The 16,719-nt window shown below is 47.0% G+C and overlaps 1 protein-coding gene across 8 annotated transcripts in view; it reads left to right on the top strand.

Annotated features, from left to right (window-relative positions):
- Nucleotides 1–16,719, top strand: part of JSRP1 (junctional sarcoplasmic reticulum protein 1) — a 73,061-nt gene that overhangs the window by 54,128 nt on the left and 2,214 nt on the right. For all 8 annotated transcript variants that reach the window (XM_036742398.1, XM_036742397.1, XM_036742395.1 and 5 more), the window contains 5 exons: nt 3,934–4,098; nt 8,946–9,155; nt 12,789–12,835; nt 15,713–15,845; nt 16,197–16,379. In XM_036742398.1, the coding sequence (XP_036598293.1) occupies nt 9,038–9,155; nt 12,789–12,835; nt 15,713–15,845; nt 16,197–16,379 (481 nt within the window). In that variant the 5' untranslated portion in view covers nt 3,934–4,098; nt 8,946–9,037. The remainder of the gene's footprint in view (nt 1–3,933; nt 4,099–8,945; nt 9,156–12,788; nt 12,836–15,712; nt 15,846–16,196; nt 16,380–16,719) is intronic.

Genomic DNA, 16,719 nt, shown 5'->3' with positions numbered 1-16,719 from the left:
AAAGGGGATAAGTCCTCAACCAAACAACACTTAGAGAGAATGACAGAAGGTACAATGAACAATTTTGATTATATGAAATTCAAGAGTTTTTGCACAGACAAAATAAATGCAACTAAGATTAGACATGGAGTGGCAAATTTCTCCAACATATATAGGAAACTGATTTAAAATTATAAGAATATAAGCATTTCCCAATATAAAATAGTAAAAGGATATGAACAGTTTTTAGAGGATAAAATCCAAGTTATCAATAGCCAGTTTTTAGAGGATAAAATCCAAGTTATCAATAGCCAATAGTTCCAAATTACCAATAATTAGGGAAATCCAAATAAAAGAAAATCTAGGGTTCTTCCTCACTATTGTGCTATAAGACATGGTGAAGGGTATGGTTTCAGAGAAACTTGGGAAGACCTGTATGAACTGATGCAGAGTGAGGTGAGCAGATCCAGGAGAACAACCTATACAATAACAACAAATAATTGTAAAGACAAACTATTTTGAAAGGCTTGAGAACTCTGATCAATATGATGACCAACTATGGTTATTTTTATTTACCTCACAATGTTAAGATCCTTTTTTCCCCACAACCTTCTCCCCTACCTTCCCCCCCCCCAAAAAAAACATACTGTCAGCTTGAGTGGAGAAGGAAACAATCCTGTTCAGCTCTTGTCACCATTAAATAATGGATTACTAAAACACTCACCCCTTAGCTATGCTGTACATATGATCTAGATGCCCTTAGGGATGAAAGAGAAAAGCTTCCCCTCTCAGTGGCAAGAAATCCCTTGAGAGAAAAGAGAAACAGTGAAATTAGAAAACTACTGCCTTTTTTCAGGCCTCAGGAGGGTGAGTTTCTTAAATTATTGCTCCTTGGCCTGTTTTCCAGGTCAGTTATTTTGGATAATTAATCAATCATTTGAATTTCAGTCTAACATTTTTATTTTGTCCTAATGTTTCTTATTGTCTCGTGGAGTTGTTGACTTCCATTTGGGCCCTTCTAAATTTCTAATCTGGTGCATTCTAATTTGAGGATAATTCTAATTTTGGTCTATTCCGATTCTTTTGGGGAGTCTGCTACTTGGATAAGATTTTCTGCTCTTTGGTTCCAAGTGATGTATTCTCCTTTAGGTTTTTTCCTCCACAGCACTTACTTCACTTACCATTTCTTTTTTAAAAATCTCTTGCTTTATTTCTTCCAGATACTCTTGTAGACCTTATGGCCAAGACATTTTTTTTTCTTTGATGCCATACTTGTAGTTGTGGAATTACTCTTTTTTATGGGCTAACCTCATGGGTGTCTCTTGACTCATCACATTCCTTGATTGTATTTGGTATCTTTTTCTGTTTGCTTCTGTGTCTAATCGCCATCTAGGGCCAAGTTCTGTACCCTTCCAAACTCTTGAATGGGGTGGTGAGGCCTTATTTGATCCTGACCTCAGTTTCCTGGTCTCCTCCCACTGGCTTGCACCTCCGCAGGTGTCTTGTATTGGTCTTCAGATCCCCTGAAGGTTTCCATGCCCCCAGTCACAGCTCTTCAGGCTTCTGGCCCTTCGAGGCATGACCATGCTGGTTTCTGCTATGAGCTCCCATCCTCCTGGAGTCTTCCTCAATCTGGGGGATGCTGAGGTTTTTCACAGCCCACTGGAGGGTCCTGGTCGGGGCATGGCTACAGGCTTCTTGCTTGTTTACCAGAGCTCATTCTGATTTCCACAGTGGAACCCTTTTCTAACCCCCATTCCTTTCTGACTCCTTCATGGTACAGCCCTGAGCTGGGTGGAGGAACTTAACTGCTTGGGATTTCAGGATGGTTATTCGATCTGGTGCCCTTTTTAGATCACTGCTGGAGTGTGTGTGAGAGGGCCAGGAGCTTCTGTCAGCTTCCATGCTGCTGTGTTCACAGAAAGACTTTTTGTGCCCTTTCTGATGGAGGGTCAGCACTGGTAATTGGTAGAGGCCAACTCACTGGGCTGTCATGATACGTTTCCAAAATTAGTAGTTCTGTAGCATCAGAGGGAGAATGTTTATCCTAAAAAAAATGATCTTTTGTAGAATTGGACAGCTGGAGACTGTTCAAAGTGCTGTCATATTTCCCAACTGCTACCGAACCTCCTCTCCATTTGCGTAAAGTCCTGGGAATATGAGGAGAAAAAACTAAAATGTTGTCTTACCTTTGATAAGGTTACATTCCACTGAAGGGTACAACATGTCAACAACTAAGTCTGAACAAGGTTGTTTTAGAAAGGGAGAGCTTTAACAGCCAGAGGAGTTAGGAAAGGCTTCTGGTAACAGGAGATCCCTAAGTAGAACCTTGAAGAAAGTTCGGGTTTTGGGGAGGGCATTCTAGGCATGGAAGATTGCCTATGTAAAGGCATGGAGGTGGGAAAATAGAATGTCAAATTTGAGGAACAGCAAAATAAGCCAGTTTGACAGCATTGTAGAGTGTGCAAAGGGGAGTAACGAGAATAAATCTGGAAAGGCAGCCTGGAGCCACATTGTCAGGGGCTTTAAATGCTAAGCTGAAACATTGGTATTTTATCCTAGAGATGAAAATTGCTTGAACAGGGAAATGACGTGGTCAGACCTATGTTTTAAAGATGGGCAGCAGTGTAGAAGATGAATTGCTCCAACCAGGCTAAACTCTTCCATGTCTTCACTGTTCGCCTCTCCCACAATGCGTAGCTCACTCTTATTCCTAAATATTCTGAGACAGACAAAGACAGAAACAGAGAGACAAAGAGAAACAGAAACAGAGAGACTCAGAGACAGAGAGAGATAAGGGAGAGAGGGAGAAGAGACAGAGACAAGAGAGGAAAAAGAGACACAGAGGAGAGAGAGACAAAATGAAGATAAGAAAGACAAAGACAGAGAGGGGGCGAACAGAAAGAAAGGAGGTAGCAGTGGGCAGATTGCATTGCTAAAGGTGAATGATTCATCTGCAAAGGCCTGAGTCATTCTTATTCACTCTTTTCTTCCCCCATCCCCTGGGACCAAGGGCTGGCAAAGCTACCCCAAGGTGTCTGCTGGTGTGCTGTCAGTGGTGGGACCTTAGCGGAAAGGGACCTGGCCTGGTTCAGTTATAATAATCATTCCAATTTCTGAAGCGTTTTAAGGCTTACAAAGCATTTTCTTCTCAGTACTCCTGTGAGGTAGGTGTAAATATGATTGGCATCTTTATTTCACACCAAGAAACATGAGGTTCTTACTGTGGGTGAGGCCCTGGGCTAATGATCATTTGGTATTCAAAGACAGAATGAGGCCCCTAAAGCTCAAAGAAATCTTTTGACTCCAAATCCAGGGTCCTTTCTTTTCTACCACATTGCCTTTCCCAGATCCTCTCTGTGACCTGAGATCTGGGCCTCAGCTTTCCCATCTGTGACGTCAAAGGACTGAATCAGACAGCCCCTTAGATCTCTGCCCACTGTAATATTCTTTGGCCTATGTTTTACCATAATTTTTCATGGAAATATGAGTTGTTGTTATTATTAAATAGGGGGTAGCCTCCAATAAACTCTCCCTGTAGTGTCTCCCCAAGACACAGAGGAAACCTTCAAAACTGTCTTTGAGATGGACTCTAGGTCTTGACAGAGGCTCTGTCTCAGTGAATGAAGAAAAGCTCATCATTGTGTTGGTTACAAGGACCCCGCAACTAAAGCATGGTGGCAGCGTTGGGCCCCACACCAACAAAATCACTGTGCTGCCATGCACTGGGTAGGATGGGAAGTGATTGGCCTGATTGGGGCCACATGGGCCACCCTCTGCCCGTTGCCTGGCTGCCAGCCCCCTCATTCCTCTCCACTGACACTCCCTCAGCCAGTTGGACAGAGAAGGAGATAAGCTGGTGTCTTTCCTCCAGCCTACAACAGCTGCCTCCTCCTCCTCCTCCTCGGAGGGCCTGGCAGATCCTAATGTCAGTCTCTGCACTCCCCCTCCCAGGGTGAACACTATGCTTGCCGTGGCCTGCGGGGATTGGTCCGGATTTAGTCCCATCTGAGCTGACCACCTGTTGCTGTCCTTCACCGGTCCTGCCCTAGAAGCAGAGTAAGAAGAGACACTCAGCCCCCAAGGCTAGCACACAGGACGGGAACCCACTACCCCCAGGTAAGGGTGGGCCTTTCCTGCTTTCTGACCCCCCCAGACTCCTCTGGTGGAAAAGCATGTGGGCATATGCCTTCTTTTCACCCCCATGGAGCCCCTGATTCTGCATGGCTTGTCCATGCTCTCACTGGCCAGGTTCGACTGGGCTTCATGCTGTCCAGGCCCGACAACTGTAATTGGACAGACTTGAGGTTATCTGGGGAGGTGCTTTCTTACTAGCCAGCAGCACTGAAAGGCTTGTGTTTCCGGTCCTCCTCAAGTCTTCTGGAAAGTTTTAGGTTAAAGGTTCCTCTCTCTGCATGTGGCTAGAGGGAGGAGTTCTTCAAGATGGGCCCTCTTTAAGAACTGATTCACCCGGTGGGGGCAGCTCTGTGAACATCTTCCCTTTCTGGGGCATTTCCTTAAAGGTGACAGTGTGCCTGGGGGGATTATCTCCAGGGTGTCTGAGGGCTGAGTCAGGTTCTAAGCCCAGCTGGGCTGCTGGCTCACTGTTTGGCCTCTGATAAATGACTCACCCTCTCTGGGCCTCAGTTCTCTCAGCAGCAAAACCAAGGGCTTGGACTATTTTGTCCCTAAAGTCCCTTTTAGCTGCCACACTCTGTGAGTGCCTGATGTCCTAGGAGGTAGGGGGCCGAAGTTCTTCCCTTGGCTTTGCCACTCACTCACTGTTTGACTTTTGGTAAGTCTCCTCCCAGGGACTCAGTTTCCTTACCTGTAAAGAGGTGACTCCTGAGATGCCTTCCAGCTTTGAGATATCCTCTCTTTTAAGATCCCTCTGAGCCACCAGGATTAAATCACCAAGTCAGACTAACCCAGTGCTGGACAGCACTTCTGGGCATAGATCATAAGGTGGACTTAGGCTGGAAAACAGGATAAGCCTTGATTCTGAGAAGAGAAGTCGTGGAAGTAACTCCCACAATGCCCGCTGGCCCTGACTTGAAAGGCAAAGCATGCTGGCTGTAGATGGGGAGCTGAGAACCAGCCCTAACTCTTCTCAGAATCAAGGCCTATCCTGTTTTCCAGCTTCCCAAGTCTACGCAGTCCCTGCCCCTTCCCCATCTACCACCACCAACCATCCCCCAGCTAGGCAGGTTCTACCTAAGGAACTTAACAAGCAAAACTCTCAAGCAATGAAAGATAGTGAGTTCCCCATCACCAGAGGTGTTTAAACAGTCCAGATGAGTTCTTGTCAGGAAGGGTGTAGAGGAGATTCATTCTTCAGGGAGGCGATAACCCCAGTGGCTCCTTCCAGCTCTATAAAATCTTGCCCCTTCTCAATTTAACCAAAATTAAGAGAATTAAGGCCATTTCCCCACTCCAAGTCACCTGTTAGGGTCTCTCCACCCTTCCTTCTCCATGGTAAAGGGGAGCAAGGCAACTTGGCCCCTTATCCTGAACCCTCAGGACTGTTACAAGGCAGGCTAAGAAAGGTGGTGGAGGTGAAGGAGGGCTCACGAAGGCTTCTCCCCAACAGTGGGGTAAAGAGGTGAGGGGCAGCGCAAGCGGCTGTCAGCACAGAGAGGCAAGAGGCAGCAGAGGAGCAGCTCTGAGTCCCACAGATCCCCAGGTCTGAAAGGAACTTCACGACACCAGGCCCAGAACGTTGGCACTAAGCCCTCAAAGGTCATCTGGTTCAGCGCCTCATTTTACAGAGGCACAAGCAGAACCAGGAGAGGAAAGCCCCTTGCCAGCCTCACACAGGAATTGGGGGGAGGGGCTCAAGGCGGGGGTGCAACTCTAGGTCCAGGGCTCTTCCCACAGCTGTGAGAACTCTTTATAGGTCTCTTATCCGATAATTAATCTCGGCTCTTCTTTCTCTCCTTTTGGCTTGGTTGGCCTCTGGCATCACAAGAAAGACTAATGATAATATTTATAGAGCATCTTAAGGTTGACAAAGCATTTTTCATCTATTCTTGTGTTTAACAATAAGTAGAGATGCCGTTATTATAATACCCATTTTAGAGATAAGGAAACTGAAATCAAGTGACTTGCCCAAGATCCCACAACTAAAAAAGCAGGCTTCACACCCCGGATTTCCTGTCTCCCAAGTCCAGCCCTCTGTCCACCATGGTTTAGGTGCTTCTTTCTTTCTCACACTGATTGATTTTGTTTTTAATTTATGGAATAAAAAAAAGCATTTCCATAACACAGAATAATAAAAAAAGATGATTGTACATGAGACTGCAACTATGTTATGCATAACTTGTTATTCGTTTTAAACATATAAGAAAATTATCATGGACATTTCTTTCTTTAATTTACCCCCACCCCACCCTAGAGATGGCTACCATTAGATGCAAATAGGTACATATATTTAAAATCATTCCACACATACTTCTAAGTATCAGTTCTTTCTCTGAATTTTTTCTGATTCAGTAAAATAATTTTTGGTAATTTAATTGGGATGGCATTGAATATATAAATTAAAGTGAAATTGTCATTTTTGTTATATTGGCCCTGCCTACTCATGAACAACTGATGTATCTCCAATCATTTAAATCTGATTTATTTGTATAAAAAGTTTTTTATAATTTTGTTTATATAATTTGGTGCTTCTTAAACACTGTCCTTAGCAGCTTCTTTCTCCAGACAGTCCCTGGGAGACTTCAGATGGTTTCCAACTCTCTGCTGTTCCTCTGTACCTATGAGGTCATAGAGGTGGCAGCATCACTTGGTCAGTCAGTTTCTCCATATTTCCTTTGATTCTGTATTAAGAAACTGGTGTGGGGATGGGGGAGTGTCCAAAGATCCTTGCCCTCCAGAGGCCCTGAGGCCTGGCCCTAGGAGTAAGGCCACGGTGCTGAGGAGGAGCTGAGGGTCTCAGGGACTCACGCACCCTGGAGATTTGAAGGAATGTTGTAGACCCCTGCCTATGAAGTCAGGACACTGTTGGACACTGGAGCTTGGCCTCAGCCAAGGTGGCAGCTATGAGCTGGCCCCTGGTGACCCTGTAATTTGGCCTTTGGCTAAAGATCCTCGGTGGGAGAGGTGGCCTGGAAGAATGGGAAGAGCCCTGGCCTGGCAATCCAGGCTCTTTTCCCTCTCTTGGCCTCAGAGCTCCTCATCTGTGAAATGGGATAGCACTAGCTTACCAGCTTCTGCTTTTTGTCAGGCCCCTTCACCATCATTGTCCCATTTGACATTCAAGGCCTAGGGAGGTCTGGAGAATGAGGACTATTATCGGCTTCTCTTTCTGGCTCCCAACTTAAGAGCTGAGAATTTAAAGTCGGAAGAACCTGATAGAGCCTCTAATCCTGTGGTAAGAAAACTATGGCCCAGAGCAGGGAAGGCACTTGGGCAAGGTCACATGCATTGTAAGAGGCTGAGCCAGGGCTATTGACCCCCAGTCCATTATTCTGGGGCTTAGTGGGAGAGAAGGGGGAGGGTACTCCTATCGTTGTTTATTGGAATCCCAGTCTCTGCCTCCTGCAATGAAATGAGATGCAGGCTAGGAAAGCCCTCCTCAAAAGAAGAAACGGGCTGGCCCGGCACAAGGCATCGTTATCACTGCCTTCCAACACTGGCGATGTGCTGACTTTGTGGACTAGAGAAACAGGAGGGTTAATGCTCACTTTATCTCTCCTTTCACTGGCAACTCAGTGTCTGTTCCTCTGCACCCTTTTCCCTCGTGACCAACATCTTTCTAAGCTCAGGTGGGATCAGGTTGAAGGGAAAATTCTTGGTGAATGACCCACCACCCTCCAGGTCCAAGGAGCAGGGTAGGTCGCTGCCCCCTCAAGGGCAGTGGTGCTGGGCACTCTGTATTTGGCGTAGGACAGAAATCCCATTACTTCACTTCCCCTTTGAAGGGAGGTAGATGGCAAGGGTCATGTAGTCAGTTTCAGGTATAAACTGTCCATAGTCATAGGATGTTGGCCCTGAGAGAGACCTTAGAGATCACCTAATCTAGCCCTCACTTTTTGAAAATATGTTGTTTTTAATGACCTTATATCACATTTGTTTCCAAATACATCCCTCTACTACCCAGCAAACCATCATTTGTAAAAAAAAAAAAAAAGATTTTAAAGGAAAGATTTAAAAAGCAGTTTAGCAGAATCTTCCAACACAGAGGCTTTGTCTAACTGTATATATAATGTTCTACCTGAATTAAAATCTGGCCTCATGCACTTAATAGCTGTGTGACCTTGGGAAAGTCACTTGACCCCTGCCTGCATTGGTTTCCTCACCTGTAGAATGAGGATAATAATAACACCTACTTCTCAGGGTTGTTGGTGAGGGTAAAACAAAATAATATATGTAAAGCACTCTGCAGATCTTAAAGTGTAATATTGATGCAGCTATTAAAATTATTCTATGTTCTAAGGGCCCTCCCAGCTCTGACATTCTGTGTTCTAAGGGCCCTCCCAGCTCTGACATTCTACATTCTAAGGGCTCTCTCAGCTCTGACATTCTGTGTTCTAAGGGCCCTCCTAGCTCTGACACTCTGTGTTCTAAGGGCCCTCCTAGCTCTGACACTCTGTGTTCTAAGGGCCCTCCTAGCTCTGACACTCTGTGTTCTAAGGGCCCTCCTAGCTCTGACACTCTGTGTTCTAAGGGCCCTCCTAGCTCTGACACTCTGTGTTCTAAGGGCCCTCCTAGCTCTGACATTCTGTGTTCTAAGGGCCCTCCCAGCTCTGACATCCTGTGTTCTAAGGGCCCTCCCAGCTCTAACACTCAGTGTTCTAAGTCCCCACCCCCGTCCCCCTTTGATATCCAGTGTTCTGAGGGTCCTACTAGGCATAAGATTATTCTTTACTCAGAAGAAATGTTCCTAGAGAAGCTGCGTGTAAATTTCAGTTTTTAAAAATAAAACCCCATTTTGTAACTAAATTCGTGTTTCCTGTTTACAGCCAGCTTTCCTTACAGGAAAGGGTCTGTGTGAGAAGCATACGATGCCCCTCTGAGCTATAAATTCCTGCTTTTTGAGGATCCTGGCCTCAGCATGGCAACAGGGAACTTTGAGGTGATGGACAGGGGTCTGGGCTGCCCAGAGGCCATTGAGGAGCTGACCATGTCAATGGAAACATCCAGGAAAGAATCTCTGGAGGAGGAGGCAAAAGGTACCTGGATACTTGGGGTACTTCATATTGGCAGAGGGCTGTTATTTTGTATCAAAGACTCATTCCTAAAAAGTGTTTGTTAATGAAGCCGTATTCTGAGCTCCTTGCTATGTAGAATCACACCACAAATCCTCTCTCAAATCAGAGAAACTTGCTGTAATCATTCCCTCCATTATAGTTTTCTGGCACCTGCTTCTTTATGTAGAATCTTGGACTCTCAGAATAATGAAATCCAGAGTGGGGTTGGAAGGGACCTTAGAGCCATGGAGTTAATCAATTCGGCACTCTTTCATTTGATTGGATCATTCAGTCCGTTCACATTTAAAGTGATAAGAGGTTTATATTTTCCTCCATTTGTCTCTAATATTGGTGTTTTTCTGCATTAGGATTTTCCCCACTCTTTCTCTGTAAACACAGTTCTTTGTCTCTTCAATTACTTTAGCTTAATCTATTTCAAAGCAATTCCATTCCTCCCTTTCCATCCTCCCCTCCTTCCTTTGCTTAGTTTTAGAATTTTGCTTAACCTATCAGTTCCTTTTTCTTTTCTTTCTTCCATTTATCTAGTTATTTAATTCTTCCCCTTCCCCCCCCTCAGTTAAGTAAAAATTCTCAGTTAAGAAAAACCCCCCTTCACCCCCCTTCAACTTGTTTTGTTCATTAGTTTTTAAAATCTCATTTTCTGCACCTTTTTCTGAAAAAGATTTACTTCCCTCATCCTCTGCATTATATATCTTGCTTTCTGTCTATTCTAGACTAATATTCTTTGATTCATATCAAAGCCCTTATATTTATTAAGTCCTTTAGTTTCTGTATTCCTTGTGGATTTGAAGTTTCTAAATATACCTATTTGCTCTCTTCTAAACAGTTTCTATAGGGCAGCTAGGTGGCACAGTTTATAGAGCCTGGAGTCAGAAGAACTGAGTCCAAATATGGCTTCAGACGCTTATTAGCTATGTGACCCCAGACAATTCACTCAACCCTGATTGCCTTAGTTCCTCATCTATAAAATAAGCTGCAGAAGGAACTGGCAAACCACTGCAGTATCTTTGCCTAGAAATCCACAAATGGAGTCACAAAGAGCTGGGCACAACTGAACAACAACCACAAAGTGTCTATATTGTTGCCTAGTAGATCTTGCCCCCAATCTGGTTCCCTTTTCAAATTGTGCCTCATTCTTAGAAATGTCAGCTCCTACAGGTGTTAGAAATGATACTGCCCCATGGTAGAGATTTTCCTATGTCTCTGTGCAGTTCATTGTGAACTTTTATGATATTTTTTTGTTACCAATTACTATGAAATCTCCACTCTGGAGCTAAGTTTTCCATTTCTTCCTGATGTCAGTTGTCCCCAGGGACTCTGATTCCCTTTCTGCGGAGGTAGGATGAGTGGTCTCTAAGGACTAAATATCTGCAAACTGAACCCAGATCAAACCCATTCTAAGACTCCCCTCTCCCATAGATAGAATACTTCTCTTCCTCCAGGGTAGTGTTCATCAGTGGTACCCTATCCCAGTACTGGAAGATTTCCCTCTTTCTTTCTCTCTGTTTTGATCCTTCCCTTGGCCTCCTCACCATTCTCCTGTAGGATCTCTTCTTCCTGATAGATTATCTGAATTATTTTTCCTTCATTGTTAACCTCTGCCTTGATCAAGGTACTTCATTTGTTCCCTCTATCTTATTTCTCCCCTCTCCCTTTCTATAATTTAGCCCTACAAAAACACTGATTCACTTGAAGGCAGGGTGTTGGGAATTGTAGTCCATAATGTTTCAGGACTGTTTCTCCACCATCTCTTCTTTTTGACTTCTGTTTTCACCCTTGTCTCCTCTTGTACTTTTAGAAAGAAATCTCTTAATGGTCTTTCTATTGTTCTTTTGTTGTCCTTGGTTGCTGTATTTGTTTACCTTTCTTGTATTTCTGTTGTCTGGGGTGTTTGAAGAGCAAGTAATTCATTCAGATCTGGTTTTCTTTGTAGGAAAGCTACAAATGCTTCTTTTTTATCTTTTTTCATTAATGATTAGCCTCGGGTTTTCAGGGTCTGTTACTCTGGGTTGCTCTTCAGAACACACTATTCCATTACCTCCCGAGGTTTTTGGTGGGTGCCAAATAGTCTTGTGTAATTCACATTTCCTTTCCTTTATATTTGAAGGCCTGGTTGCTTGCAGAATTTGCTGTTTGTCAGTGATTGCTCAATTTAACCACCACCTATATTGGAGTTTGTAGTATGGTTTCTGAATCCTTATGTTGTCTCTATGCATCCTTTCTTTGAGATCAATATGTTTTGCTTGTGTGGAGATCATGTTTCCTTTTAGTGTTATTGCTTCTTGCCTCTCTTCTTCAAGATTATCCTTCACTTCTGTGTATTTGTATTCCCAATCAGTTATTCTCTCTTTTCTTTCTTTAGTATGACTTCAGCTTCAAATTTTTCTGTTCTGCCAATTATTTCTTCTTTGCAGGCTATAAGTTTTGCTTTCAGATTTCTTAATTCTCTTTTAAAACCATTTGGCAACATCCTTCTGTGGTTCCATGCTTTCTTGGGAATCCACTGCTTCATCGGGTGTCTATTCATTTTCCTTTGTCTTGCAACATTTATTCATAGATGCCTGAACTCTTTTACCTGATCTGGAGGCCATATTCCTTTTTGTTATCAATGTCTTCCCTATCAATATCTTCCCTATTTATCTCCTTATGCTCAAGGTCTTTAACAGAATTTTCTTCCTCCTGAGATCTTTGGTAATTTTAATCTTTTTTTTCTGAATATTCCTCTATTACTCATTTACTGATTCCTCCTTCTTTGATTGCAGTTTCCCTGGGGGCTGGACCTCAAAACAATCTCAGTCCCCTGTCATTCTTGGTAATTCATGTTTCACCAGGCTCAGTCTCTGCCCCTGCCTTTTTCAGGGGACAAAAATGGCCCCAGCTGGATGCTGAAACCTTTGTTTGCTTCAGGCAGGCCCCCTCCCTGTTCTTCCGTTCTCTAGCTGAGTATCAATGCCCTGTGGAGCACTGTGGTCCCAGCCAGAGTGGTTTTCTGAGGGGGTGGGGGATGTGGGCGGAGGGACTATGGGTAAGGGGATAGAGTTGAGTTCCACTGTGGGTCTGTGTGTGCAGCACTACCAGAGTGTGGTAAGCAGGGGCAGAGGGGACATTAGGGGTCAGGGATCAGCCTTCTCTGCCGTAGGTTCATCAGGTTTTTACCTTATTGGGGAGTCCTAAGCCATGAAAGCAGCTAGACTTGCCTCATCTCCTGTGCATAATTCCTGTTTTGGAGAGGTCTGAGATGTAGTGAGGATCAGAGTCCTCCATCTTGTGGGCCACATGCCCATCAGGCAATCTAGTTAAACCTCCACTGGAACCATCTTCTGCAGAGGGATTGGCATTCAAGGCCCTCTACAGACTCTTTCCAGCCTTTGGTCTCACTTCTCTGCATCACCAGCCTCAGGCCACGTGGTGGGCAGACAGCTGCCCTTTTTTATGTCAGGAAAAGGGTTTTGTTGGTCCTTGGAACAGAGCAATTCTTGAATGTGGCATGGAGAAGGGGATGTGGGGCAGGAAGAGGAGGACTGCAGGGGGCCGGCCCGGCCTGGGTGGTAGGCAGCCTTGCTCTGCAGTGACCCAGATCTGTGTCCTCCCTAGGTGGGGAGAAGGCAGAAAGTAGAGAAGAAACGAGCAGCCGGGAGCAGGTATGTAGCCCACAGAAAGGTCTTTTGGGTGAGAAAACAAAAGCCGGGCTGTGTGGGTTTATTTCAGTGTTTAAAGCCCCTGGGCCAAGGGCACCGAGCTCACCTGGAGAGGGGCCGAGCAGATGTGCCTCCAGGTGGCAGCCAAGGACACTGCAGACACTGGCCTGGCTGAAGCAGCCTGCCCCCACCCCCCACAGCGTACAGCGTCCGGAGTGGAGGCCTGCCCCATGCCCCTCCCCATTAGAGCAGCTTCAGGGGCTCCAAGAGACCCTTAGCTTGGCCCTGGAAGCCCTTCACCACCTGGCTCTAGACTCCTTTTCCAGATTTATTCCACATGACTCTCTTTTATCTAGACTCCATACCAGCCAAACCAGCCCTACTTGCTTGGCATTCCACCTCCTGCCTGGGTGCCTTTGCCCAGGCTGTGTCCCACTCCTGGAATGCCCTCCTCTCCTCCCTCCACCTCTTAGAATCTCTCAGTCAGCTCCTCCAGACCTTTCCCCTAGTGCTCAGCACCCTCCCCACTCAAATTATTGTACTGTTTACTTGGTGTAGGCTAGAAAGGAGTGAAGGTAGCACCTCCCCGCCCACGCGCGCCCAACCCCCCCAGCCTTCCATGCAGCAGCTGTTTAATAACTGCTCATTGAATTGAATGGAACAGAGACCTGGGTGTTCCAGGCAGAAACCCCAAGTGTCCCATGAAAACGCAGGAACTCAGATGGGGCATAACGGACTGGGTCTGTGCATAGAACAATGTACTGAATGTGGAGTCACAGGACCTGAGTTTGAATGTGACTTGTCTCCCAAAGTCCCTATGTAACCTTGCTCAAGCCCTTTCCCCACTTTGGGCCTCAGTTTCCCTTTTCTAGAACGAAAAAAAGGCACCGAGTCAGTGCAGGCTGTTATGGGTGGAGGAGGAAAGAAAGCTGGCCATGGCGTCCAGGAGATTCAGGCCTCGGACACATTGTCTCAGTGCTCCGGGACAACTGCAATGTTGTACAAGCCCCACCGCAAGAGCCCCGTCCCCAGGGAAATCTCAGGTCTGGTGAAAAAAGAAAAAAACATTGCTAGTCCTTGTAGCTGGTGGCTCTTGGGCAGCCGGCGGCCCAGTGGCCAGAACACTGGTCTTGGAGTCAGTGAGACCTGAGTTCAAATCCAGCCTCAAACACGTACTAGCTTTGGTACCCTGGGCACGTCGCCTCACTCCCACCTGCCTCGGTTTCTCCATTGTACAGTTTGGGATGATAATGGCAGCTGCCTCCCAGGTGGAGCCTCCCAGTGAGGCTCCAAAGAGATAAAATTTGTAAAGCCTTTAGCACAGTGCCCAGGCTTAGTAACAGTCATTAATAAATGCATGTACCCTTCACTTTCCCTTTTTAACAAGCTTTTCCTCCAAGTTCCTGAGAAGTCAGGCTTCCCAGCAATGAGTAAGGGCAACTTCAAACTGCAGAGAAGAACTTTCACCAGGAATCAGGAGCCCTGGAGTCAAGGGTCCGCTTTCCCCCTTGGGCCTCAGTTTCCCCACCTGTCAAGTTGGGGTAATGTCTGTTTCCCTTCAGAGGAGCTGTCCCAAAATGGACACCCACCTGGACAGTGGGTTTCCTCTGATGGTAGGCCTCAAGCAGAGGAGAGCCGAACACTTGTAGGTTATGGGAGGAGCTCCTTTTCGGGGTGTGGGTTGGGAGAGAGGGTCTCAATGGTCCCTGCCAACATTAAAAATCCTTCCTTCTGTGGTTCTGTGAAAGGGTTGCTTAACCCAGCCCCCCATAAGGACCCCTAATTCCCTTTGACCCTTACCTATAGGCAATCCGTGATGGTAGAAAAAAGTGAGTATCCCACCTGGAGGCTGTGGCCATTTACCCCCAGGGCTGGGCTAATCTTGGGGTGGGGGCCAGGTAAGAAGCAAAGTGGGTCTAGGCCCCAGGGTTTGGAACCCCAGGTTTCCTTAATGAGGTTTCCCTAGGGGCCAGGATCCGCTGTCAGGGAAGGATGTCCATGGCATAGAAGAAGGAGTCCCCAGAAAGAAAACTCTTCAAAGGGGCCTGGGGTGGGAGTTAACCCAGGACCCTGGGAGCCATTCACAGAATCAGTACATTCCCAGGGAGGCCAGAGGCCTTGGAGGGAATCCAGGGGGAGGTGGGGCCTGAGTCATCCTGTCCTTCCGTTGTGAATTCAGTCCTGGGCATGAGCCAATTGGGTGTGACACCCCCAGGACTCTGCTGCTAGGTCTGAGTCCTGAGGCTGTCTCCCTAGCCTGGGTCCTGGGAGCTGGCTACAGGCAGGCGCAGGGCTCAGGACCAGAGAGAATTGGAGACCTGGGTTCAAATCCTGCCTCCATATCATTTAGCCTGTGTGGGCCTGTTTTCCTCAGCCCTGAAATGGAGATACAGGATCTGTAGAAGACCTGGCAAGACCCAGTGTGGCTTGCACCACCCCCACTACCCCCACCCCCACCATCAGTGCCCTCCGCCCTGAGTTGGAGGATGCAGCCGTAGACTCCTCCATGGTGGAGGTTTGGGGGCACGGCTGCCGTCCCTTCGTTTCCTGTGTGGCCACACTCGTTCGCTGCCTTCTCCCCCATTCCCCTGCCCCCACCCCCAGCTTTTCAGCTTCCTCTTGTCTGTTGTCTCCCGCATTAGACTGCCCTCCTTGAGGGCAGGGACTGTCTTTGGTTTTTGTATTTGCACTCCCAGCACGTAGTACAGTGCCTGGCACACAGTAGGCACTTTATACATGTTTATTGACTGGTATACAAGGTCCTTGAAGGGCCAACATACAACGTCTGCAGAGTGACACATAACATCTAAAACTGTGGAAATGTCAGTTTTCATATTATTGTTATCAATCTTTGCCACATGCCTCTTCTTCCCGGGCTAGGGGCTGGCTGAGGAGGAGCAGAGCCCGGCCCCAGAGCAGGCCCGGTATAAGACCTCGGAAGGTGACAGGAGGCCCTCGAAGATGAAGGAGCACTCGGAGGGCCCAGCAAAGGAGAGAGGGAAGACAGCCGCAGGTGAGGCTCAGAGGCCACAGGCCGGGCAGTGCCCCAGACTCGACTGCTAGAGGGTCTGGAAAAGGGCTGGCCGCCTCTGAGAAACAAAGCTGGGGGCGGTGTCAAGTCTCGAGTCTGGCCTCAGCTTGAATTGCTTCACTGGGCTTAGAGTCAGAAGACCTGAGTTCAAATCTTGCCTCAGACACTTATTAGCTGTGTGACCCTGAACAAGTAACATAGCTGCTCTCAGCCTCAGTTTCTGCATATGTAAAATGAAGGAGCTGGATGAGACAGTCTCTAAGATCTTTCCCAGCTCCTGATCCTCTTGGGGTGGGGGTGACTTTGTCTAACTCCTGGTTGTTGGTTCCCCAGCTCCTAAGAGTGCCCCAGCTAGGAAGAAAACCAAGGCCCAGTCCCAGCCCCAGGCAAAGCCACAGCCCCGGACCCTGGGGCCCATGAGTGACGAGCTGCCTTGGGGAGAGATCACCCTCAACAAGTGCCTGGCGCTGGCCTCGGTTGTGGCTGTCCTCAGCATGGCCTTCCAAGTGTTCCAGGGTAAGCAGGGCCTAGGCCAGATAATGATCCACAGGCCTCACATAGTAGACATCCTGGGCAGGATGGATGGAGCTCTCTGGCCCCTCAGGCAGCAAGTGCCCCCAGCCTACAGCTTCTGAATGGTGTTGGATTGAAGGCTTGGCCGACCTTGGCCCCAGCCTGCTTCAGGCCTAAGTCCCTCCCTCTGCCCCCTCCAAGATGGTCTCTGAAGATGGGGGAGGGAGTTACTCACCCTGAGCTCCCCATTCCCAGACAAAGCCTAGCAGGAACTGACCCAGGAGGGGGAGGGGGAACCCTGAAGATGCTGTGACCCCAGAGGTCATGGGGGTCCAAGAAACTG

This window comes from Trichosurus vulpecula, chromosome 1, assembly GCF_011100635.1.
Source record: "Trichosurus vulpecula isolate mTriVul1 chromosome 1, mTriVul1.pri, whole genome shotgun sequence".
In the NCBI taxonomy this organism is placed as follows: Eukaryota; Metazoa; Chordata; class Mammalia; order Diprotodontia; family Phalangeridae; genus Trichosurus; species Trichosurus vulpecula.
This window is presented reverse-complemented; position numbering and strand designations above follow the sequence as displayed.